The following is a 27,708-nucleotide window of genomic DNA, read 5'->3' as shown; positions in this document are numbered from 1 at the left end:
TACACATAAAAGTGCCATATGAATGCGGAATAACACCGCAAGGGTTGACTCACACAATATCACTATCTGTCCTCACCAACCCAAACGTGTCACTAATTCGCAGAATGCTATGCTAAAACTATGCATGCTATGCTCATACACCCAAGTAAAGCACTACCTGGTACAAAGCCTTAGCAACACGGTCACAGTATGAAGCTTCTCACTGGGGTTATCAAGGTCACCTGCCTTCACCAGCGTTTTGTTGTAATGTTCCATTTTTCAGCAGTGAACTGTGTTTCTTATTCATTGAAATGGGAATCTGCACTGAAAATCCAATCAGAAAAAACATGTAACGAGTTATAATGGGAACAATAAATTGAAAGCATATGAAGGTTATTAATAATTATCAGTAGGAATCACAGGTTATTATGTTCTCTGCTACTGGTTTCATGAAACGCTCAGTGAGAAAGAGTCTCCAAAGGGTATACGTTCTTGGGTTATATTGCAAAGTGTATTAAATTAAGCTCCATGGTGATTCTCTTTATTGGCTGTAATTACTCCGTGCTGTATGTGGGCTGACGCAAACCGATGCTGCTTTTATCTTTACCGAACATAAATTTCTTAACTGCCTATCCACTTGTGGAAAGCATTTGTGCGAATGAACATGTACAGGTAAACCGTTCGGGAATACATTTCAGATGGGAAGCAGTTTAATCTCAGAGAGAGTTTCAAGTTTGGAGGAGGATACAGAGACAGATAGATGATAGATAAGAGAGAGAAAGACAAGGGGAGAGCTAGAGATTAATGAAGAGACGGGCCGCTTGTAACGCGGGAAAATGAAGATGAACGATTCCCAGGTTCAGAACGAATGGATCTTTTCATTAAGAAAAAGTACAAAAACAGAGGAGAATTGGAGAGAGAAAAAAAAGAGATGAGGCTGGAGACGGATGAGGGACAGAGGAAGGGTGATAGCGGTGGTGTGTGTGGTGTATGTGGTGTGGCGCAAGAGGAGACAGAAGGAGACAGATGAACTGATAGAGACGGAGACGGAGGGACAGCTTTTAGGGTTTGAGACATATGCATGACAATGAGAGAAGACAGGAGCTCTTGTGTGATGGATGGGAGGGCCATCGCAGGGTTGCAAGGGAGGAAGGGAAGTTGACGGGAGCGCCAGATAGAAGAGGAAGAGGATGGTGAAGAGGGCAAGAGTGCGATCGCAGTGAGAGGCGGATCAGGAAGGGCTGAGAGTTTCTAGAAGCTGCCTTTTGGAGAGACAGAGAGGAAGAGGGGTTGGAAGAGGAGGAGCAGCTGAGGAGAGGAAGGTGTATTCACTTAGACAGGATGTCATAACGGGAGCTGACTGCTCAGCCTGACGTTCTGAACTGGCCTGACCCACACAGGCGAGGACGCGGGGGGGCGGTGGACTGAAAGGAGGGCATGGAGGCAGAGAGGAGGAGATGAAGATGGAGAGGACATAAAGGTGGAGATGCAGGAGTGAAGGCAAACTGTGAAGGAAAGGAGGAGGCTTCACTTATTGTCAGAGCTGTCTGACTCAGCATACCACAGCGGTAGGGAGACATATCGAGAGGTGGATGGATGAAGGAGGGTGGGCTCGTCTGAAATGATCTCCTTACGTTGGAAGGAAGACACAAAGGGTCAGAGATATTTTGGAGTGCAGTAGGCAGTTTCCTGACCCGACTGCTGCCAGACTGACACATCACAGTCACTTACATCAAATAAAACACTTATTCACTCGTGGAAAAAAGAACAGGTTTGCAAGGTGTTTGCAAACAAAGTTGCAAATAGGAAAATGTAAATGGAGCAAGTCCCTGTTGGAAAAAAGAAAAAAAATATACTTTTTTATTATTGCACAACTCAAGAGGCGAACCAATACAGGGTTCCTATGGGTGATATCAGTGTTAACGACAATAGCCTAAAATAAAAAGGGACAAATTATTGTCAAAAAGAGCTCACACTTGTTACTTAACTGCAGACATTTAAATTGGGACATATATACTATATAATAATGGAGAAATGACAGCTTAATTTGGCAATCAGTGGATTGGATCAAGTACTGCAGTCATGTCACTTGAAGCCTACATTAACAGTAATCTTACAGTACTTTAAATGTACATTTATAGAGTTTTGGAAATACAAATGTAAATGCCTTCATTCCCAACACTACTGTGCCCAGATGTAAGTATAAAAAAGTAAAATATAAATAGCATTGAATGTAAATCAGTTACAAATAATTGATCAGCAGATTAATCTTTTCAGGCTATCTGTGTTAAAATATTCCACTGATTTGTCACAGATTTGAAGACAGTTGAGCCATTACTGACTCACTAAAACAGGACACAGTTTTGTAGGTAAACAGGTGGTAAGAATAGCCAATCAGTGGTAGAATAATGTGCTCATTTGAGCACGGAAGATATTTCTTGATCCTCGGTCTGATGAAATAATCTGAGATCAAAGGGCGACTTTCCCGTCAGAAGTAAGTTAACTTGGAAGTAGACTGTAAAATGTGTTTGCAAACCTTTAAAAAAAAAAACTTGGTTAGCCTATTCATGGGCTTTGATTATTTTGTTGTGGAGTTGCCAGTTATTGTTTAATTCCGAGAGAACAGGTTTGCCGCTCCCCACCACTCTTACTGACCGGATTTGGCTCCATATGAATTCTTTCTGTTCCCCAAAAATTTGACAAGAAATTTGACGTGTGCTTTCTGCTCAAGTTGCAGGTTTATGGGGATATGCAAACGGACATGTACCAAAAAAATTTGTGTAACTGTTCAAATTCAGAGTCATTAAACATTAAAATCTGCTGACCGTACCGCCCATAATCTTTAAGTACTGTGAAGCCTCACCGGCTGCATCACGAGTTTTCAACTGTCCCATTTAAAAACAAAAAAGGATTATTTGCAATTAAGTAACAACTACCCTAATAAAAATAATGTGGTATCCCAAACTCCACTTGGAATAATTATATGAAGTTATTTTTCCACTCTTACTGAAAGAACAATGAGTTGTTAATAAGGAGGATGAAAGTGGAAGATGATGCTGGGATGTGGTTGTTGGATGGGGGCTGATAACAACAGCTACCACTTCTTTTTTTCTAATTAAAACAAATGACTGAAGAAGTAATTAGACACACATGACAAAAATGACTAATTTAATTTCCCCTTTTTTTTTTATCCAGAGACAAACCACTTGTCTGGAAAATTAAATTTGACTTATTTATTTCATGCTTAAAAAAGACAGATGTGGGAGAAAACATGGACGGGGCAGTGGAGTTAGAATGGAGGAAAGCAGCCGGAGGAAGATAGACATGTGTGAAGTCACACTGAGGAATAAATAGAGGAGGAGGAGGTTGGAGAGCTGGAGGCTGGCTGCGGGATAAAACGCCGGGGTGGGGCTGACTGACGCTCAGGATTCAGAGGAATTCCCGGTGGAGCCCTTTGCAGTTTTCCTCACAACAGAGGAGGAGGAAGATAGAGCCTGAGTTCTCTACTCAGTCTCACGTGCACATCAATTCTGCCAGGAAATCTGCCACAAGGCAATACTGTGTAAGTGTGTGAATAGACTTTTTTTTGACTCATGAATACTAATGGCAGGGTGTGTAATCGTAGTCTTACATAGCAGCCTCCTCCCATCACCCCCCTCCCGCTGCTCTACCATTTTCCGTGGAAGATGTAAAGCAAAAAGCTGACGGGGCGATTGAGAGCCCCCTGCTGGAAAATCGGTTTGGGAGCCAAGATGTGAACACGCGCACACACACACACACACACACACACACACACACACACACACACACACTGGGCCCACACAGTATATGAATAATGTTGGAGGTGTAGGGGCTCCTTGGAGTATTTCACTTCAGCTATATTCATGTCATGCATTATCCATGGTATATCTAATGCATAATAGAACAGCGCACAGCACACTGCAAGTGTAAGGAAGCAAAATGTACTGCACATGATGCCTAAATGGCTTATGTCATGTTAGTTTCCAGTGTGTCGTGTGCTTGTGTGTTCATGGAGTTGCCCTCAGTTTAAGCACACAGTGATTCTGAGGTGAAAGCGGGCAGTACATTTCTCTAATTAGTCGTCAGCTCTAAAGGTAGCAGGATTTTGAGGATCTGCCGACATCTATGAACCGACAAACAAGCCAAAAAAGAAAAAAGGAGAGAGAGAAAGAGAAAGAGAGAAAAAAAATAAACAAATCCGCCTCATCTTATTCCCATACGGTGCTGCACTCAATTTACCACACTCATATTGAGGACAGGGGGTAAGAACGATGCCAAGTTGTCAGATCAGACGCCAATTCCAATTGGCTTTTTTCACCACTCACATCTGCTGAGAGCCCACTTGGAGCCAACTCATTTCTGCAAAGTCACCCAGACATCTCATGTTTACATGTGTAAGGCAACACCCTCCGTTTGATCCTATTCTATTTTCTAAAAAACACAACAAATAGTCTGAATGCTTTGTTCACAAAAAAAGGATCTTTCTGTTCAGATTTCCGTGCATGAGCAGGAAAAAAACGATGTTTTATTCATTTAAATTCTCTCATCGGTACAACTGAATAATTTTTTTTTCACTGTCTGAATTATTTTTCTTTCTAGTCAGCCAATTAATGAACAGATTTATGTCTTTCTAATTAAAAAAAAAAAAAAAAAAAGCAGCACGAGGAAGTGTGGAAACGTGCGAGGTGGCGAGGGAGGTTAGACGAATTCAGGAGGTGAAGCTTTGAGGAGGCGATGTGAGGAGGAATGAGAGGACACGCTTTGTGAGCAAGTGGAACAATTGAGAGATTTTGAGGGGCCGGTATGTATTCTGCAAACATAATTATACTCTCACCCCAAACCACAAATCCCACCAGCAATTTATTCTCCTGCATTATAATAAGAAGAGAAGATACTTCTGTAAAAAAAAGGGTCATCAGAGAGGCAAGCAAGGAGAGATCTGAGACTCAACATGGTTAAGAACACGCATCAAAACACTCATGTCCGTGATTCACTTACAGTACTGAGCTCTATTGAAGTTGTTCAAAACACACTTGACATTATAAAACACCACAAAGCAAATTAATCTCTTCTAACTTTTGGGTACCGCTCTGAGACCAAATATTTGACAAATTAGTCCTTTAATCAGTGAAATTCCCACGGAGAGGAACGCTGGTGGAGCTTCTTTGCTGGATGGCGTGGGAGTCACTGGATCATACATCACAGTCTTCTTGCGAGTTAGCTCCCCGTGTGCCGCAGCACTAATGCGTCAGACAGCGACGCATGTGGACGGTCACACAGCTGCAGGCCAGCATACATCAGAGACAACTTTCCACTGTGTCTCTGCAGACAGCTGTGAATCACACGACATGCAAGAAAGTGGGAACGTTGGCACGCTCGCTCAACCACAGCTGGAATTTTTTCACTCACGTTAGTCGCATTTCAGTCACAGAAACAGGTCGTCTTTGGGCTATTGGTTCTCTTTCTCTTACCCCACCCCCCTTAGTAACTGTTGCTATGCCTGTCAAGGTAGCCATTCAAGCAAGGCCCCTATGCTGTTTATCATCAATATACAATGGCAAATTTACTTGTAGTTTTTAAAATAAGGTCTCTTTCATTTCGTACCGAAATAAAGAGAAGCAGGCTTTCATTGCTACCCAGAATGCACTGCATTTGCTTGCTGACAGCGCTAGCGTATGACAGATTTATTGGTTGGCTGATAATAATGGCTCATATATCACAGATGCATTAGTATCGGCCTAAATGTTGTCTTTTTTTTTTACTGATCATAATGCAGAGAAAGATATTTTGGGTAATTTATAAATAGTTTTTTTTTTAATTTATATTTACAGTTATAGTTAGAATTTATAATTCTTACCATAATCCCTAGTGAAGTTTATTGTTGTAGTCCATTGATTAGACAACAAAGTTTGTCAATTAACTGTAAAATATCCTGCCTCCACAAAATATCTTTGTCACAAATGTTTGATAACCACATTTCAAAAATGATTTGACTTTATAATGTCAGTATCGGCCCCAAACATCCAGTATCGGTCAGGCTCTTGCAGATTTGACCAGTTATCAGCTACCTTGTGTCGAGTACAGTAAATCTTTATCATCACCAAGGGACAAGTTGATTTGCAAGCAGTTGACAATCATCAGAAGAATTCTATGAAATATGTATTTGATGGGTTACATGATTTCCTGGTGAAGCTACATCGCTCAGGCAAAGAGTGAGCATCCTCACCAGCTGATGATCCATGTATTTTACAAATAAAAGATCAGCATTGTTAATGTATTTCCTGAGGCCCAGTATAAATATAAATGTTCTAACATAACGCTTCCATGGTTTCAGTGCTTAGTGTTGAAAAATATACTTGCACAAGCAACACAGTGTTCAGATTCAAGTTTCAGGTTTTGTAGTTTGAAACATTTTTACTTTAATAAATTTAAGAATTTGAGAATAATCAACGAGTTTGAAAAACACCAGTTAACACGTTTGGCTGTGGAAGAGCAGCATGGTGGCTCCCGTACAGTCGATATGTGGCTCCTGACAGAACCTGTAACCCTAAAATATAATGTAGCAACAGATATCATGAACCTTGGCCTTGGAGGTAACACTAGGTAACTACTGTAGTAGTTTATGAGGCATGCTAATATTTTCAGCTTGTGTTAAAGCGGATATATTTAATCAATTCTTTATACGCTGTATTTTGGCTTAGGAAAGAAGCTTAAAAGCAGTCAATGTGAGGAAATCCAAGGTTTAACCGGGTACCTTTGCCTGTTTCTTAGCTACGATTCAACAGTTGCTGTTTTAGAGAGCGGCTTTGCTTCCCAAATGGTCAGCTGTTATTGCAGGATTTTGTCTGTTTCCGTGCCTTCTGGATTTTGGGACCCGGCAGTATAGTGGCCCCATAACTGTGTTCATTACTAATTCAAAAGTCAACTGTCAAACATTGGCAAAAGCTAGCAGAAGGCAGCAGAGCGGCTATAAGATGCTGTTGAGGGATATGCAGGCAAACATGTGCGAATACATGCACAAGGATCACACTCCTCCTTCCATTCCCTTCTTTCTCTCCCCAACTGAGTGCTCTGAATGTGTTTGGGGTTATATTCACACACTATACATCTACTTCATGAAATGAAAGCTTGTAATAACTTGTGTATTTCATTCATGTTCCACAGATCGTGGTAATTGTGCAGCCACAAAGTTCTATGCGACAATTTCAAGCAGTCATTCATTTAGCGGGCTTTGAAATGTTGTTCAGGAAGCTTAACACGGAGGGAAAAAAGGCACATTTTGACACAGGAGCTCAAGCTTGTTGTGGCACCACTTTAGAGGTACCATCTGCCTCATTCAAGGCTCAACAGATTACAGGGCTTGCCATTTGAAAGCATGAACTACTTGCTGCGTATCAATGTTTGTGTGAGCCCACGCGTATCCATCCACAAGACAGCACTGTCTGAGGAACAAATAAACGTTCATTATCATCAGCCGTCTTTGTTTCAGTCCAGCCGCGTGTGAGCGTCAGGGCTGCAGAAAGCCAGCGTGGCAGAAAGATACACAGCCGGGCGCTGCCTTCCCTTTGGGTTAGTGAACGCAGCTCGTTCAGGCCCACTGATTGGCAGAGGGCTGGTTGCCCTGGATGGGCTAGTTAATTAGTTAATTAGCTGCAGCAGCTCCTAATGAGATGCCTACACTGCTTCATCCTTAATCAGAGGAGGAGAGTTGGAGTATAGCACAGATGGAGAACACATACAGCACATACATACACACCACCCCCACCTCCACCCACCTCATACATATTCATAAACCATCCCATCATTGCCACTAAAACTAACACCTATGCATAAATTCTGTAATGTTTTGAGCAGGTAATGCGCAAAACACGACACCACACGCACGCACGCACGCACACACACACACACACACACACACACACACACACACACACACACACACACACACACACACACACACACACACACACACACCCGTCAGGCACCTTGGAGAACCATGTAAGGTTTTCAATTAAGAGACCAGGTGTTGTAGCAGGTTGAAAGTGAATGTGTGTGTAGGTGTTCAAGTATTTTACCAGAATTAACATGGGAATTTAAGCACTTCAATTCACAGACTGGCTTTAAGTAAATTAACAAGACCTTATTTTCAGACATGCCTACTCCTCAGTGTGTGAAAAAGAGAGAGAAGTGCATCTAGATATGAACTGAAATAGACGTGTGTGTTAATGACTCTTTAATTTGGCCTCTGTCAAAGAAAGCAGGTGGAAAAAGGGGGGGGGGGGGGGGGGGGGCGTTATGGCAAGCAGCATAGCCAGGCCGAGAAGTGACCTGGCTGGGGAGAGGGGGGAGGCCTGGATGTGTGGACCAGAGAGGAGGTGGAGCAGCAGAGGATAGCAGGTGTAGCCTGGCTCTCACACTGCTCACAGCATCTGTTACTGGGCCAGTGAGTTACTATGATCAGCCTGTGTTTGGGCATGTGTGTGTTTGGCATATGTGTGTTTGTGCGTGTGTGTGTGTGTGTGTGTGTGTGTGTGTGTGGTGAAGAGTGAACTGCACGGATGGGTGAACTCTATTTCTCTCGCTACTCTCTATGCGCTCTCTCCCCCCTTTGCTTCGTCCAACTCCCTCTTCTCAGTCCTCTGCTGTCTCATTCTATTATGTGCGTGTACATGCCACCGTGTGTGTGTGTGTGTGTGTGTGTGTGTGTGTGTGTGTGTGTGTGTGTGTGTGTGTGTGTGTGTGTGCTCCTGTCAGGTGTCCTATCACCTCTGCCATTATCATACTTTCCCTCCTGTCAGTCATGTGTGCCCGGGCCAACCATCCACTCGACACCGAGCAGTCCTGTCCTTGACCTCACCCTCGCTAAAATGCAAATGATGTGCGTTCACAAATTCACAAACACACACAAACACACACTCTCTCTCCTGCCCCCTCGTGCTGTGATGGCTAGACTTGATGGGTTAATGCAGTGGTTGCTGGCAGGGTGGACATGTGGAAAAGTGCGGGTTAGTGGAAGAACAGGGTAGATGGGGCATGGTGTCCAGCTGTGCTCCGACTCAAAGCTCGGAGGGAGCCGGAGCTGCAGGATGATCTGGTGTTTCTGGAACGAAAGGGATGTGGCAACAGAGAATCCTGGCAGGAAGAGGCACAGGTTGGAGGAAACAGCAGGCGGTGAGTGGAAGAACAAAGCACAAAAAATGCTCATCGGACGAAATTTTCAGCCATTAAGTGAGAGATATTGTCTCAATCGCTGTCCAAGGTGCTGAATCTGGGGCTGCTCTGGGAATTCCTTGATGTTTGTGTTGTTAGCAGGGTCCCGTCTGTGGGGAATGATGGCCAGTAGTTTACATCAACCTAAATATTTGCCTCCCCTGCCAAGCTCATTTTATATAATTTATGTTCCAAATTCTGAATTTTGGAGGTGCGAAGCTCCTTCTGTTCTACTTTGTTCTGACATTGCTCGTAATCAGAAAAGCATCCTAAATCTTTATTGCCAGTGTAAGACTAGATTTATTTACCACTTCACACCAATGAAACACAGCAATCAATCCGGACCACTACAACGACAGGTGTGCCAAAAGCTCCAAACCATTAAGGGTGGAGGGGGGGTCCTCTTAGCTGCTAACGTTGCCCCTTTGGTGCCACTCTATTGGGCGTCAATCTATTAAAATTGACTTTCTAAAAAAATACAGTACATATCAAAAAGAACACTAAATAAGAAAAATATAAGAAGATGAAAATAAAAGTTGAATCAAATCTTATCCCGCCCGGTCTGGCGATGGGTCACGAATCATGGACTTTGCCGTGGAATCCAGAAGTGCTCATGGGGGCCATACAGCCGGGATGTCAAAAGCAACGAACAACCTGCTGGCTGGCGCGATGTCGTGAGGTTAGTGTCAGGAAGTCGTGGCGATAATAACCTCCAGGATGCAGGTCAGGGCACCAGCTAGTTCCTGGTCCCTCGCTATCTAACGGAGGCGTCCCTCCCCTCTGAGCTCTGGAGCGTCTCCCCTGCTTAATTGTCTCAACTGCCGGCAACACTTAAAGTAAAAACAGCACCCTCCCACCTCTGTGCCCTCGACACAGACAGCAGCAGATAAAGCAGCCAAGCCCTCTATTCTGTTTCTAAGAAATGCAGCATGATTTCATCAGTGGACCACAGGCTCAACACCACATTGGGCGATAAATAGTGACTGAAAGACATGCATTGAAATACACGACAGGCACACAGGTGAAGTCATACAACCTGTAAATAGTTGGGAGAGAGTAGGGCTGCACAATTCTGGATGACATGAAAATCACCATTTTCTTGCTTAACTGTGAGCAGGATTCTTTCCCATTGTGTTTTTTTTCAATATCAATGTTTTTAGTTACCTGCTAGAGCAGGCAACACAACAAACACTATCGCGGAACCTGACAGACGACCAGATCTTCAACTTTAGATGACAGAATGTTCTTGTTTTAATCATAAATGCAGCAGCTTTATGAATAAAACACTGACCATAAAAACCATCAACTTCAGTCTCTCATTTTTTCTTACTTAAACAACCTTTGAATGAGTATTTTTCTGTTCTTTTCACCGGTGTCCCTCACTGAGGTTTATTTTCCTTGCTGCCAGTTTCTGCTGCCTTGCATGATGTGGCGCAACGCCCAGGGGTGCAGTCCTATTTGTTGAGGTAACAGAGCGCACCTGTGACATTACATTTTTTTCTGAGGTTGTGTTGCCACTGTTTCTACTGAGGCAAGTTAACATACAATAGTAAGTCATGTATATTTCCATCACTTTATTTTAATAAAGTCAATCATATCATCTTGGTTCCTGCACATGTTTCACAATAAAAGCCTTGTAACGAAACAAAGGGTTTCTGTCTACTGAAATGCCAGAGGGCTTTTAATTTAAAACAGTGTTGAGGTTGTATTAACGCATAATGCAGTAAATTAAACAGGGGAAAAGGTCGCGGATCCAAACACGGCTTTGAATTGACATCGTGAATCAATCAGTACACCTTAAATTCAATTTGGTCGCTTTGACCATTACAGTTTATTTTATTGGCTCTTTTGCGTCACATACGCATTGGAGATAATTGGATCTTCAAGCACTTAAAACATTTAAATTAATTTCTGCCAAAACAAGAAAACTTTGACAATTTTATTTCTTCACTTTGAGAAAAAAAAAGTGTCAGAGCCACGCTTCGGTGTGCCCTATGGTAACGCCACGAAGTCATTTGTTGAAGGAGGAAAGGAGTGTTGCTTTGAGGCAAATGCAGCAGAAACTTTGTCCTTTAAACGGAGATCCCAAAGTGGTATAATTCGAGATCGAGATTTTAATATTGTTAATCATGCAGCTCTGGGGGAGAGGCAGGAAAAACATCTCAAATTACTCAATTTAAAAAAAAAAAAAAACACCTTGCTTATTGCTGCCTTCCTTCTATCACATAACTAACAGGTGACAGCAGCAACTTCACACCCCTTCTCTCAGGATTATTGAGAACCGTTTGGGGAATCCATCAACACAGTTAAAGAAGCACCAGGAAGGACAGCTTTTAAAACACTGCAAAAAAAAAGTCTATTTAATATTGTAACATTTTCAATGGTTGACTCATCTGTAATGTTGTGCTTCCATTTAGGGATACACAGCAACCAAAGCACACACTTCTGTTTGAGTGAACGTTGAGAGGAACAAACACGCACGCAGTGTGCAGTGGAACATTAAATACACAGCAGCATAGGATCCTAATGCCATATGTTAATTATTCCATCTCTGTGTTGGCAGCATGCAAAGAGAGCTCGGAGGCTGACACAAACATCGCACAGCATCGCAGCAGATTCCACACACTAATGCTGGCTGCTCTGCTGTTTACACTCACTAACAGCCTGTCTTTATGAGTGTCAATCTGAACGTACAGACGCGTTGGGGATGCTAGTTTGGGTCCCCAAACAACTGTGCCGTCCCCGCGGGAGAACTGAGTCCCAGAGTCAGCCCCGCAGCACGGCGCCATGATTCAAATGGCTGTCATCCCTCTATAATGATGATCCATCCCCAGCTATTACCAGACCATGGTTTCTCACTTACAAAGCTGATTGTTTGACATGTGAAACATACATCAGCATAATCTGCCCCATAACTCAGTTTTTAAAAGGGTGCCCACAGCAAATCACGGAGGAAGGAGGAGGGAGGGAGGGGGGGAGAAGACTAAAGGAAGGAGAGGATGAGAAGGACACGAACAAGTGGATAGGAAAGAGTAGTAGTAGTAAGAAAAAGATGAAGACTCAATGGAGTGAGTAAACAGGAGGAGAGTATAGATACAGACACAGAGGCGGAGCTAAGTGAAGCAAAATTAATTTTATGACTATCTTTTTTTGTGAACAATGTGGACATTGAAAAATAACAGAACAAATCATTTATTGTGCTTTCCAGGGACTATTTTTGATAATTACATTTTTCAAGTGAATATGGACGAAAGGCTTTTAAGGATTCAGATGGCCAAATTGCTCCGATATATTTGAAGGACTTCTATTTGAAAACCACCACAGTTCTGTCCCACAGATGAAAGGGTGGGAGGTAAAAGTTAAACCTCTATTTCACTTCGGCCATAAAGAAACTCCACAACAAGCAGGAATGAGATTGATACAGATGGCAGTGTTGCACTCAACATGTTCTTTAAGGGTGAATCTATAGCAGGAGAGGACAAATAAGACAGTGTGAGAAGAGACAGAAGTGAAGGACAATAGAGGAGGAGATACGAAAGGAAAGAAGGAAGGAAAGAAGGAAGGAAGGATAGATGGATGGATGGATGGATGGAAGGAAGGAAGGAAGGAAGGAAGGAAGGAAGGAAGGAAGGAAGGAAGGAAGGAAGGAAGAAGTCTGCGGACACAGAGGAGAAACAACGTTTAACGATAAAGAGAAGTCTGAAAACATGTCTGGGACTGTGTTAATGCGTGTGTCGGTGCAGGAAGGCGTATGTGTGGCTTTCACCTGCCCATTGGAAAGTGTGTGTGTGTGTGTGTGTGTGTGTGTGTGTGTGTGTATGTGTGTGTGTGGAAGAGATGCAGGCCAGCTGACGTGCTAATCCCCTCTCAGAAAATAGTCGACCAGCCCGTCCTCATTCTCAAAGTCAGACTCTATACCACCCACACACACACACACACACACACACACACACACACACACACACACACACACACACACACACACACACACAAAAGACAGCACAGTCCCCCTTCCTCTCCCCTCTCAGAGTCAATACGACTTTGCTCATCAATTCTGTCGGGGGTTGCTATGGAGACTGAGAATAGTGCCAGTGTGTGTGTGTGTGTGTGTGTGTGTGTGTGTGTGTGTGTGTTCGGTAGAGGTGTTCAGCCTGTGTGTGTGTGTGTGTGTGTGTGTGTGTGTGTGTGTGTGTGTGTGTGTGTGTGTGTGTGTGTCTTAATATCGTCTCTGGTCCTGTCAGGTCATGTTTCACTCTGATGTCCGCTCATGGGATGGCAAACGAACACACACACTAAAGACCCCCCGCAGAGGCCGTGAGCAGGCATTTTTCACATCCACATTTCCTGAATATAAATTGAATAGTAACAGTTCAGCCTGTGTGTGTGTGTGTGTGTGTGTGTGTGTGTGTGTGTAGACTTGAGTCTTCATATTGCAGGAGATGCCATCTCTGCTGCGTGCATGCGCACACACAGAAGTGCGGCGCACATATAATTGTGCTCTTGATGAATGTCTGCTCCAGCGCACACTCAAAAGCGGCTCTGCAAGTTTTATTTTTAGCATCCCAGGCAAATGGAGCCTCTCTCTTCTCTTCCCTCCTCCTGCTCTCTGCCCTCTCTCTCATCTCTCTCCCACTGTCACTTCTCTCATCTCTCAAAATCTCTCACCCTATGTAGTGTGTGTGTGTGTGTGTGTGTGTGTGTGTACTCCGGACGCAGCGTGCTCTCTCAAACACACACACACACACACACACACACACACACACACACACACACACACACACACACACACACACACACACACACACACACACTGCTCTGGCTGTGTACAGTATGTCGACGCAAGTGTTGCAGCAACCAAAAATTGCTCGGAGCTTTGTACCGCGCTGTTCCACCTCTCTGCTCTCATCATCATTGTTAATGTCTGAATGAATTCGGAGTCTCACTTTCATCTCTCTCCTGCTCTTGTACTCCCTGACTCATGCACTAGCAGTGGAGGGATATAAAAAGCTCATTGGGGTGGAGGTGACGTATGTACTGTAAAGCACGCCTGTCGCTAAGGCAGCCAAGGCAAGGTCAAGTGCTCGGTGGCCTGGTGAAGCTTTTCATTACATATTTAACTCCACTCAATTCCCTGCTGAGACCGTCGCTGGAGACTGCCTGCCACCTCCTCCTTCTCTTTCTCCTCCTCCTCCTCTTCCCCCTCCTTCTCCTCCTCCTCCTCCTCCTCCTCCTCCACCACTGCCAAACTCGCCTGTCTGGCTGCAGACAGGTACATTTCCATATTAGCATATGGATGGAGTCAGGCGTGTTCTGCTGTGAATGATTCCACGGTGGTTAGCATTAGCGTAGCGCTGGAGAGGCAGCTGTTAAATAAGGGTGTCGGAGGAAAAGGAAAAGATCACTTCCCTCAATGAACCAGACGGGAAAAAAAAAAAAAAGAGATTGAGATGAATCTTCCCTAACCTCTATTAATGCCAGTCCCATCTGCATGTGCTTGATTCCTTTTTGTTTTCCTAAATGCTCACTGTGTAAGTTATATCGTGCACACACACACACACACACACACACACACACACACACACACACAAACATAGAGCCTAGAGGACAGAAGGATTAGCAGACAATTTATTCATATAGCTTACATGTTACGTGCAAATCTAAAGTTCCAACAATGCTTTTATTCCTAAATTACTATTTTTGAAAACTAAGAAAAGAAGCTAAGTTGGGAATTCTTAAATTATTATGAAGACAATTTCCTGTCTCAAGAAATAGTTCTGCAGGGTGTTCTCAGCACAGGATTCAAAGTGACTCTGCCGTCCTGACTGGGATTGTAACTCCCTAAATGAGATGCTGTGAAGGGTTTAAAATGGATGGATTGATGGCCAACTTGCCACGAGGGGAAAGCCCATCTTAGGAGGCAGCAGAAGTAGCAAAGCCAGAAAAAAAGGGGAGCTGAAGTCTGGGATAAAGATAAACTGAGGCTGTTCAGGGACTTCTATGTAAGTATGCTAATGGAAGAAGTATGAGGTGGAGAGTCAGACCACTTTGTATGTTCTTTCAAATTTCCATATAGAAATATGTTTCTCTTCGTGTCAGAAGTCAGGGTCATTTCTGCTCAAGAGCTCAAGAACACTTTAACAGAAAAGATTCTCAATACCAGAGAAGCTTCATCCAGTTGGAACCTTTATAACCCCGCTATCATTGAACATACGTTTTTTCAAAAGTATTGAACAAGAACAAGCATCAAAAGTGCTTTACAAGAATGAAACTGTATAAAAACAGAAAATATTCGGAATCAGACGGTAAAATACAGAAATAATTAAAAAAACAAACTTAAATGGACACAAAAATGACCAATACAAGAAAGCATGAGGCAAGGCAAAGGCCAGTTTGAATGAATGATTCTCCACCTGCTTCTTAAAAGTGTCAACAGAGATCATATCTATAAGAAGAGTGTTCCACAGTGTCGGCACAACCATATTTTGTTTTTAATCTAGAGCGAGGGACAACCAGTCCCCTGCAGTGACCCAAGTCTGGAAACCTGGTCTGGGAATAAATACGATGAGGTCCTTATCTGTGGGGAGGTTGTTTTATTGTTGTTGTTGTTGTTCTGAGATAAGTAGACGAACTGTGAGACCTACTGGTGATGGAATATGCCATGTGACATGTTCCCTTAATTACAATGAACACATGAACATTGTCATTTGCTTTGAAACAATCTTATATACATAGATCTATATAAAAAAAATACTCACTATGAGAGAAACTATCTGTGTACATATGGCCTTCCTTCTTATGGGAGGAGTTCCTGAAAAATGTTTGTTAGTCTTGCCACCAGATTTCAAATCAAGCAGCAGAGAAATTATAATTTCTTTTGCAATCTATTGCTCTCCAGTTAGAGTATATGCAAAGCCTGTTTTAAAAATCTTTAAGTCTTAATTAGCAGCCGCGCATTCGCATTAACTCGACTCCAGCTGTAATCATTTATATGATCAGGGTAATTAAATACCCTGGAAGCATACAGCGATGGAAAACTTTGCAACCCTCCAAGTAATTTGTGGTAGGCTTAGTAAAGCAAGACCACAAAATGAAACCCCTCGCACTGCTGACAGAGGCAGCAAAAGACCACATCAGTCAACGCATAAACACAGTCCGAGCATCCAGTATGCACCGCAGGGGTCTGACACTTCATATTGAAGATAATCTCATGCAAAGGTTTCTGTGCGTGCACACACACACACACACACACACACACACACACACAGAAGCACACTCTTGCATCGAGCTCCCATTTCACATGACCACATCGAGCTTCTGTATCAATAATTCCTGCATTGCCCTTCCAAATCAGCATGTTGGGTTGCTGAAGCAAGAATGCAAACACAGCAGGAAACATCATGCAGTGTATCCACAGAGCAGACATTGATATGCATGAATGCACGTGGCTACACGTGCTCTATGCACACCACCTCTGAACACACACAAAGGCACATTCCCGACTCCTACACTGGCTCTGCTCTGGTGTCTCTCTGTCAAAGGAAAAAAGTGCCATCCATCATACAGGACGCACGGGGCGAAAGATTACTCACATTTCTCCCAATCATGGCCAAATTGCTCTGGATGGCTCTCATATTTGGAAGATAGCTGCGGCTGTGTCTTTGCATACAAATGACAAAGTCTCCCTCTCAATTTGCTTTCTCCTTGACTCAGAGAATGTGATGAGAGTGTCACAGATAGCATGCTGAAAGAAGACAATGCAGACATGCTGCCAGAGTACTGAAGAGAGGATGATGTAGTGTGAAGGTACTGGGAGTAAATTCACAAATTCACAAGAGATAAGTCCTTCCTACTGCACAACCAAGTGGCACACAACAACAACTTATACAGAAATCAGGGGGATTTTGATACTTTACTGTTTTCTCTTTTCAAATTCAGTAAACAGCTCGGAGTAGCTGATGATACTTCTGTTTCATTTTATTGTCTTTGAAAACTTCTCGTGTTTGTAATCCACTTATCTAGATGTCTTTTGTACTGTATAACTTTTATCCATCTAAAACTCAACCTGCGAGGCTCAAGCTGGCATAAAACGGCTGTGTAAAGATGAACGTCATACTACTTACGTACTAACTCTCACTAATTTGAGTGCATTAGCGTGTTCACACTTTAAGTACGAAAACACGCTGTGCACTTTAAATAGCCGCATGTTGTACAAAAATGGTCCACCATTTGAGGATGAAACGCTGGACACTTTCCACCCTCAAAGTCAGCATTTTTTTCAAACTGTGGTTTCTGAGGAAGCTGTTGCGGAACAACCGCACAATGTGTTTATGTTCACTAAGAAGCATCATACTGTTGCTTGATAGAAGCCGTATTGTGCGAGTTAAACAGAGGACACAAAAAAAAGAAGTAATTTCTGGGTAAAATAATAACAGCCGGCAGATATGTCGGCAGGTGATGCATTCAAATGCAAATTGAGTTATTTCTGGTAAGCGCAGAAGAGCAGTGTCCCTGTTGAAATACATGCGCCACACAAGTAAGAGTGCGAACATGTAAGAGGATTATAAGTTAGTGTACTAAGTGAAGTACGCTATTTGGAACACAGCCTCAGCCTTATAAAGCCATTTTGTGGCAATTAGCAGCTGTCACAAAAGGATTAGAGTCTTAACCACACAAACTCACACACAGTATATTCAGTCATTTGTCTAAATTATATGAGAACAAAAAACAAAACAAAAAAAAGGTATTCCATAACTTAGGGGGTGTACGAACAAAAGTAAGCATTTGGGAACTCAGCACCAATACTACAACAAAGTTTCAGGGCAAGTTTCAGAAGTGATCCAAAAGGTGAACAAGCCAGCAGTTCATCCATGTTGTTGTAACCACTTTATTTCTGGTAATACAATCACACCTCATACTTAATCATACTTCAAATAGATTAAGCAGGAAGGCAGCTGATTCTATTCCAAATTTCTGAAAGGTTCAGCTGTGTTCAAAATGGTTTTCCTGTCAGAAATATTGCAGTGTTCCCTGACAATTAATTTGGTGGCAGTATTGTTAATTTGACAGATACGAGTGAGAAATCAAAACACGAGTCTGGTCACTCATTGGTTTCCTGCTTCATGGATCTCTGACAATCGTCACATTTTAGATTGCACTTTGTTATCCACTTGAGCAAAACTGCTGATGAACTCAAGAAAGATGCATTAAAAAGCAAACACTTTAGGTAATTACGTGCAAATGAAAATCTATCACCATTGTAAAGGCTGCGTAAGTGCTCCGAAAAACAACACACAGTCATGTCCGTTAAGAGAGAAACAAAACAAATCAAAGGCAGGCAGGCATTCTGAAACAGCTTCCAGGAGCCCACTCTCTCGTCGCCTAATGAAATATCTAATGCACTTAGTTTCCTTTAGTTAGCACTTGCCTCCTTAGAGGCATGTTCCTCCTCTCCAAGCTAAATTACTTGGTCTCAGTGGAGCGAGACAGAGTGCGGTGAGTAACAAAGAGGAGAAGTCAAGTGTATTTCCAGAAAAGGGATGACGAGCCGGAGAGCTGACGACACTTTACTTTTTTTGTCGGACCTGACTGTAGCAGATCTCCCAGCGACCCGAGCAGACGGGTTACAGCGCGCTCTGCTCGGCCTGTAAAGCCACCTTAACCGCTTTTCAAATCCCTGACTTTCACCGTGCTGCGTTTGGTAGCAACAGCTCAAAAGTGCATCATCACCAAGCCTTCCCCTACCAAAACACTCTGTAAAGGCATTTTCCTTTTTTACAACCCCTTGCTCTTTGTGGAGTGAATTATACGGCTGCGAAATAGGCATCTCGAGGTGGGAGACGCTGCGCGAGGGCATGCTGTTAAAATGAAGAATTGTGAGGCGCATTTCTGTCAGTAAAAATGCCAGATCTGAATCTGATTTGCATGCTTGTTCCTGTCCTTGCATCCTCACTCTGAAAGGGCTTTATATGAATGTTACTGCCAAATACAGGACTCATAACAGCATGGCTGTCACATGGTGAAGAGATCAATATCTCTGTAAAGTGTGAGGTTGTGAATATTTGGCTTTTTTTTTTATCATATACAAATATTGAGACATAAAAAAAAGACATAGATCATGCAAAACTGTCACTGCTTACATCAAGTAAATGCTGTGACCTGAATGATCATGCCGTTACTTGACAAGATGTGAGAGGACTCAAGACACCTACTAAGATGTAGATATTCAAACTATGAGGTTGTGTAAAAGTAAAATTCATATTTGTTGCCTTTGTTTTACATTATGTTCGATCTATGGCCATTTATCTGAATTTTTCTTATTGTTTTTGACAACAGTCAGAAAAGATAACAGAAAAACTGAGGGATATATCAGCAAAAAACAAAACCAGATCAGAGCTTTCAAAAGTGCAGCATCGCACAGCGTAATTACAGACAGAAACAGATGTTCCTATTAAGCCTTATTCAAGACTGACTGCTGCTTTGTGTGTGTAAAAATCGGGCAGCGCTTTTCTTTCCGGTGGTGTGGTTGCAGTGCAAGGGGTTCGTACACAACCGTGGCATTCAAAGAAAACAAAACAATTACACAATCAGAGCGTTTAGGCGGGAACAATCGACAAAAGAAAATCCATAAGAAAGTGAGTTCTCATGATCAACGCCTGCGCTGGTTGTCATTCGATTGATGAGTTCCATTAATGTCATCCATCATCAACTTAATCAATTCAGATAGAAGAGGAAGAAATTGGCTTGCATGCGTGCAAAAATGACTGTTTTCTGTTTGGTGGGATGGCAGCGTGCCAACAAGATAATGTGCGTGTCTATAAGTGTATTACTGTAGCCGGGTCACTCACCGAGCACACCGAGGCGGTAGTTCATGGTCACCACGATGACGTTGCCATAGGCGGCGAGGACGCTGGCATCGAACATATTTCCGGTGCCTTCCATGTAGGAGCCTCCGTGAATAAACAGCATCACGGGCTTCTTCCTGCGGTCACGAATATCTACAGACACACGCGCACACGCACACACACACACACGCACACACGCACACACACACGCACACGCACACGCACACACACACACACACACACACACACACACACACATATGTACACGCACACGCACACATACACAGACAGCGGAGGAAGCAGGGAACAGAGAGGATAAAAGAAAAAAAAGAAGTCAATAACTGTATTTACGCCTCTCATATTCTCTTTGATCACACATTGTGTTAGGCCATAATATATTGAACAAACAGCAAATTGCTCAGCAGGATGAAAACACAGTGCTGTATATGAGAGTAGAAGAACCGCGCTGTTCCCTGCAGCTGGATGTCAGCTCTTAAAAATGAGCTCGAGGTAATTTAGATTTCAGGCAGCGATTCCAGCAACAGGCAATAACAAGAGACACGAGGCGAGAATCTAATCAAATGTTTCCTGGTGATTAAAGCAATAACGCTTGAAGAAAATCACTGGCTATTGTTGCAGATTAGAGCTAACCTGTCTGTCACTGCCGATGACAGTCTGTAGTTCACACCGAGGCCCGGATTGACTGAGAACAGCGAAACAAGCAAGTGCAATTGATCCCACCTGCTCATGTTATTTAATAAATCAAAGCTGAACATTGAGGGCAGACATTAGTTAAAACTGAGAGTAAACTGTACGTATGAATGAACAAACTATGAGCACAAGAGCTCTCTTGCTCTGGGAGCTCAAAGTGCTGGTGTCAAAGTTCACCCCAAAGAGCTCTCCGCTGTGAAGAAGAGATGTTTTAACAAGGAGTAAAAAGGCACTCGGGGATGACACAGTAAACACATGAAAGCAAGTGGCCACCACCAACAATTTACAGAAGGTAAAAAGGCACGAATACGACGTGAGGAGACAACCGGTTGTCCGTTCTCCCCTCTGAAGAGTAACATTCTGCCCGCAATCAACACGTAATAATATATCCTGTCTGCAACGAATTTCCATAATTTCCTCATTTTATTTTGCACCTTGGAACTTAGAAATCCCATAAATGCAAATTGCAAGTCGTTGGGAGCTGCAGGGACAGCTACATCAACCTATTTCTGGGTCAATTCCCCCGTGGGGAATCTCAAGAAAACACAGTTTTCTGGGATCATTTTGCACTGGCACAAATTCTTAGTGGGCTCCGCCTTTAGGTAAAAAATGGAAAGATAACAGAAACGTTTCACATAAAAATGTCATGGTCTACTGTCAGAAAATACAATTTAGGTTTAGAGTCTTGTAAAGTTTTCTTAAAATCAGTGTAAATTTGTACTATTGAGCAAATTCCTTTTAACAAGATCGGAGAATCACCCATTATGAGTTGTAATTTTCTTGATATTAATGCAGTTTTTCAGCTGTTTTTACATACATCTAATGCTTTAATGTTTTCTTGAATGTGCTTAAAAAATGAAAACACCGTTTCCACTTCAACAAATTTTCACTTCACAGAAGATTCTGTTAAATAACTGATAAACATGGACATTTGAAGGTAGCTGAGGGTGTTTTAGTTAAACTGAACTGTCGTTCATTGAAACTATAACAATAAATTCTGGCATCACTCGCATGCAAGGAACGATCCAATCCAGTGTCAGTCATGGGTTTTCAACAGACACCCACTCGTGCAGCGCTGCGTGTGCATGCAGGACGGTCCCTGTCGGGCCCTTGTTGGCCTTTGAACCGGTCTCTCAGCTGACTGCGAGCAACGACGCTATGCTGCCAGGAGCCCACAACAGCATATGGCACACAAGACTTAGAACTGTGGCACAGTGACAGCCCCTGTTGGCTCCTGTCTGTCTGTCTCTGTGTGTGTGTGTGTGTGTGTGTGTGTGTGTGTGTGTGTGTGTGTGTGTGTGTGTGTGTGTGTGTGTGTGTGTGTGTGTGTGTCAGCGTAGGCCGGGGGATATGAGAGAGCAGCAGTGCAGAGCAACCACATAAATAACCACTACGGCATCTGTTATCGAAGGGAGGAGAGATGGCTCCCTTTGAAAGCTGCTTTTTATATATAAATACAGTGAGTGAAATACCTGATGAAACATGCATTACATGTTTCACACTGAAGATACAGCCAAACACACCGCAGGTACACGCCGGGATATCGCATACGTCCACATACACAGCCAAGAGTCAGGCAGACACACTCACACAGGGGGGAGAGAAATTTACAGGCAGCTGCAAAGGAGAGTCGCTATGGCAACTGCTTCACTTTGACTTGTTTCCGCCCTGCCCCGCCTCTCCTCTCCTCTCCTCTCCTCTCCTCTCCTCTCCTCTCCTCTCCTCTCCTCTCCTCTCCTCTCCCTTGGAGTCACTCACTCTCCTTACATGAGACACTCTCTCATGGACACAGTCTCATTGACTGTTGCCGTGGCAACATATTACTCTTGCGCATCTCTAACCCTGTGGTGCCCTTCGCCACATCTCTACCTGCATGTCATTTCATTAGCAGCAAATGACCATGTACACACACACACACACACACACACACACACACACACACACACACACACACACACACACACACACACACACACACACACACACACACACACACACACAACTCTCTGCACTCTGCCACAGGAGATGAAGACTGACAGCCACTGGGAGACAGAATGCAGATGCACTGATGTACCCGCCCACACCAACATGAGGCGCACACACACACACACACACACACACACACACACACACACACACACACACACACACACACACACACACACACACACACACACACACACCGAGCAGGCTGTCACAGATGACCTGTAGACTCTGTGTCCATGGATCAGTTACAGGGCGAATCGTTGTGGCTTAGTGACAGATAGGACCAGGGCCCTCGGGGGGCTACAAGCTCTCCATCTCTCTGTCCTCTTGTCCTGTCTCAGGCTCTCTCTCTCTCTCTCTCTCCGCCTCTGGCTTTGTTGTGTTTCTACCACAACTTAAGTTTAGCATGCGATGCCCAGAGATGGGCGGCTGGTCGGACTCCGTGCCTCAGGTTTCACATTTGATCCCCACGTGAGATGAACTCCTTCCAAGGCTTAGAAAAACCCCACCTATGGTTCAGTCATTTACAGATTGAAAACATGGAATTTCAATGCAGCAAGGTGCTTCAAAAAATAACGAATGAGTTCATCAGCTCTGCTGGGAGAACCTGTGGTGTATGTATAATATTTGCATCATTTGTTTTTCGCGAGTTACTGTGTTTACAACGTGTCTGCAGACAAACAAAACAGGCACTGCATAACAACAGTGTCCTGTACCGTGAAGGCAGCTGGACAATGGGACAGGGTTTATAAAAAAGCCTCAACAAATCCTGGACATCCGTTGCTTGGTTATGGCAACAACTTTCATACAGACATGAGATGATGCTGTAGAAGGAGGAGCTGACTCGTGAGATGCAGGGAAGCCAATGATCTGTGTTGGATTACTGTTTACATGTTTGACTGAAGGAATTGAAGGGAGCAGCATTGAAGAACAGCTCAAACTCACTACCACTGCAAGGGCTGACTCATACACTTTGTTCCATATTACGGACAAATTATGTAATGTTAATATTTAATTAGAACATTTAACTCCCGTTGTTCTGACTAGTGCCACGTAAAAGATTCACAGACTGCCAACTCCTATGAAATGTTACATTTATGTCAATGTGGAATACACGTATTTGTTGATATAACACTTGTCTTCTCAAAAATGATTTTATCTACACTCATACAACATTTCTTTTTTATTTAGGTGGGCATCCAGCCAACAACAAAACCATTACACTGGCAACTTGAGTAGTTTCACTTTACTACTTGTTCTTTAAACACATTTTGCTGAAAATACTCATACTTACAATACTCAAGAATTTCACTGACTTTGCCCCGCCCACGTATTGCTCACAGCTTCAGTCTTTGCTGTGATTACCGTCTTTGTAAGCCGTGTTCACATGAAGGTTCGCTCAGCCACTCCGGAGGCCGGAACAATGAGCAAACAGTGGCGGCGGCCAATTGCGATGACGTTGAAGCTGAAGAGTTTGTTTCTAAGTGTAGTTCCAAACAATGGAAGCAGCAGTAGAGCTCGATGAAGTGAGACCAACGGTTGTAGCAAGGCCAGCAAACATCGAGGAATCAAAGTCGACGTCTGAAAAGCCTATTAACCAAACACTCTGCTCACACTGGGGGAGGGTCTTGGGTTTCGGCTTCCAACATACCTCACATGGCGGTCAATGCTGATTGGTTAAAGGCTGCTCCAATAGATACCAAACCTGAGGTCTACGCCAGTTAGGATAAAATGACTGGAAACAACCTCCAATGGAGTATGGCTGGACTTCATGTATTCATGAAGTGAATTTGGGTGTGGTAACACCAGGCCAGAATTTATCTACATCAAACCTCAATTCTGTCTACCGTTTATGTATTTTCTGATATAAGCATTTCATGTATTTACATTTACCCGTGTGTACAGTAGTTTTTGTGGCCAGTGGCGGAGTCTGTTGTTACCACATGGGATTGAAATGATTATACTCAAAGATTAAATGACGCAAGCAGGTGCGGCAGCATTACTGCTTGTGATTGCATCAAATTGGTACTAATGGCTGTCGGCCGGATCACGGTTGCATTTTCGATTTCAAGCTTCTACCACTACTTTTACGAAGATAGTATTTAATAATAATCATAGATTATTATTATTACTACGTCCAGGTAAACTGTGAACAAATACAGATGTGTATTAATGCTCATCAGGATTTCCCAGAATTATAAGAGGCACTTTAACTAAAGAAGAAACAATGATTAACTAAAAACCAAATTCAAAAAGGTGAGCTAAATCAAATAACTAAACAATGCCGCTGGGGAAAAAAAAAAAAAAAGTCTCTGCTCAGTAAACACAAACAACCACAGCAGAGACAAAGCAAGATGGCAGAGAGCAGCTGAGGGCTAGTACCCTGAGGAGCTTAGCATGGCTGCTGATCCTTTCAAGCAGAACGGAGACAATGAGACGATTAGGCCTAAACTTGTGTTGAGTGTTCCAGTTTAGCACACCGCCCAACGCTGCCCTCGGAGACGCCGCCCTCTGGTCTCCCGATGAGACACCCTCGTTTCCACGGCATTATCAACTGACTGATTAGTCATGGGGATGGAGTGCAGTCTCCTGCACTGCACACACGTCACTGTCGGCTGCTGATTTTATGGGAATTGATGTCGGCTGTCAGTAAACACTGACACTTCCGGCGGAGAAGGCGAGCAAAGACTGATATGCACTTAAGTGGCACTGCTGAACTTCAGAAGGATAACAGAGATGGAGGGCCTTAGATTTAGTCCACATTAATATTTTAGTTGTTAATTTTTTTTAAATAACAGCTGAGGCTAAACCAGGGATTAACCTCCACCACATCCTTCCTCCCCCAGCTCTCTCTGAGCTACAACAGCAGACTGGCTAGGTGTGGAAAAGCATATACTACTTTTTGAACAGCACATAGAGCACAGGAGCCTGCTGAGATATCATCTTCCCATATGTTAACCTGAGCGTGGAGAGATGGGAGTGTAAGGGCCTCTCCTTACACAGAGCCATAATTAAAAAGATATTGAATCACATTGAGGTGAAACGAGAACTCAAGGGGGAATAGAGCTTCATACAGAACACTGTATCTTCTGCAAATTTGCATTTTCATTCCTTACACATGGGCTCGGCCTAGAAAAAGGAGGAAAAATTCACTATTTTAATACAGATAGGCCAGCGAGTGTGTGTGCACAAGCGCATGAGATAGAGATAAATATTGACCCTTCCCACTTAAGCTCTAAACTGTAATAATTGGGAAATTGCTAAGTGCAAATGATGAACTGTCATCTGTGTGTAAATACACAGAGGCCCTTTGTAAAAGTGCTCCAATTAACAGAGAGGTGCTGAAAATGTTGCACCAACGTAATGGAAGGAATCCATTTCTTTCATTGTGAGCCCTGTAATTTCAGTCATGACGGACTGGACATCTTACAGAAAGCGTATCTTCCACGTGCAGGTCAAGCTGTTTGAGAAATAGATAAATTCACTGGACTAAACATATTCTGGAACGTAGATTTGCTCTAAATATGCAATGTATCTTCCTCAATAAGATTTTTATTTATTGGAAAATTGAAAATACTTATTTTGCCAGAATCCCAAACCAAATCCCAACTGTTCATGGAGATGTTATCTTCTCCATACTCCGACGGAAAGGCATTAAAAAAACAAATATCCACTTGTGATGCTTCAGATCTACAGACGTAGTTTCCACTGAAATGTGCAGTACCATTCAGCACACAGAAAATACACTGTGCTTCTTTACATTCACATTATCTGTCAAATGTTACTCACAGATCTGTGTAAATGCCAGTTTGAAGGTGTACAGTGAGTGATTGTAAGTGAAAATAAAGCCAGTCGTCACCAAAGATCTCGCTGCAAACTGGGCCGTGAGCGTTGAGACAAACCTTGAGTAAGCTGTGAGCAACCTGAAGTGAACTGCCTTCAGGAAAAAACAGAAAAAGAAAAAAAACACGTACAAACTGTGCTGTCACTTAACTGTGTGGCTATCTGGTGTCTATGTGTGTGTATGTGGGTCAATAGGAGGTCAGTGGCAGGCTAATGTGACAGAGGGCTGCTAGAGGTGGAGACAGACGTACAGTGATGAATGGGATGTGATGAGATGCACAGCAGCAGAGCTGACCACTGAGCAGAGCTGAGGCTTAATCGTTAGAGCACAATGGATCAAGGCAAAGGCCATACTGATTGCATCTGGGACGTGTGAGTGTGTGTGCGTGTACATGTGTGTGTGTGTGTGTGTGTGTGTGTGTACATGTGTGTGTGTGTGTGTGTGTGTGTGTGTGTGTGTGTGTGTGTGTGTGTGTGTGTCTATGCACTGGTATTATAATGCTTGTGAGAACCAGTGGGACTCCTGCATTGGAATGAGCTTCTTTAAGGAAGGCAGGAACATTTCACGAAGGTGTTTGTTTAAAGGCATTTGTGGCAATAATAAAATGATGAATGTGATTCACAACATGTATGAACTCAAAGATTGATACATGTTTCTTTCATACTGTTCCATCAAACATCAATGTAGAAAAAAAATCAGCAAGAAAATATGTGTGAAACTTGCTTTTAAAACTTGAATTGAATTAAATGTTTCTCAAATTATCATTAATATCGTATTTATAAATGCAGGTGATATCAGGCCCTGCTTTAATCTCTTCTTCATGATGTATTCAAGTTGTCGTGGAAATTCAAACCCAACTTGCAAACATTATTCCATTGGTTCACTGGTTATTTGGCAATTAGACTCTCAGTGGCTCAGTCTAACGCTTGGCACCAAGTGCAACGCTAATGTCTTTGCTCATTTAGAGCAGCGGCGTCGTCATTTTCTCCCCCAGCGGCCACATTGTTTCACAGCAAATATGGTCTTAAAATGAGGTGTGGTCAGGCACATTGTTGGTGCATCGCTATCTTTGGGGAGATGGAAGCAGCTGCCCGACTCGCCAGCAAAGACGAGTCT

The 27,708-nt window shown here is 43.1% G+C and overlaps 1 protein-coding gene across 3 annotated transcripts in view; it reads right to left on the bottom strand.

The window, feature by feature from the left end:
* The window catches only part of nlgn2a (neuroligin 2a), a 134,213-nt gene that overhangs the window by 51,858 nt on the left and 54,647 nt on the right, over positions 1-27,708 (bottom strand). For all 3 annotated transcript variants that reach the window (XM_069159188.1, XM_069159189.1, XM_069159190.1), the window contains one exon: positions 20,055-20,204. In XM_069159188.1, the coding sequence (XP_069015289.1) occupies positions 20,055-20,204 (150 nt within the window). The remainder of the gene's footprint in view (positions 1-20,054; positions 20,205-27,708) is intronic.

Source organism: Embiotoca jacksoni, unplaced genomic scaffold (assembly GCF_022577435.1).
Source record: "Embiotoca jacksoni isolate LCO1_2020_lvr unplaced genomic scaffold, fEmbJac1.0.p SCAF_24, whole genome shotgun sequence".
Taxonomy (NCBI): domain Eukaryota; kingdom Metazoa; phylum Chordata; class Actinopteri; family Embiotocidae; genus Embiotoca; species Embiotoca jacksoni.
This window is presented reverse-complemented; position numbering and strand designations above follow the sequence as displayed.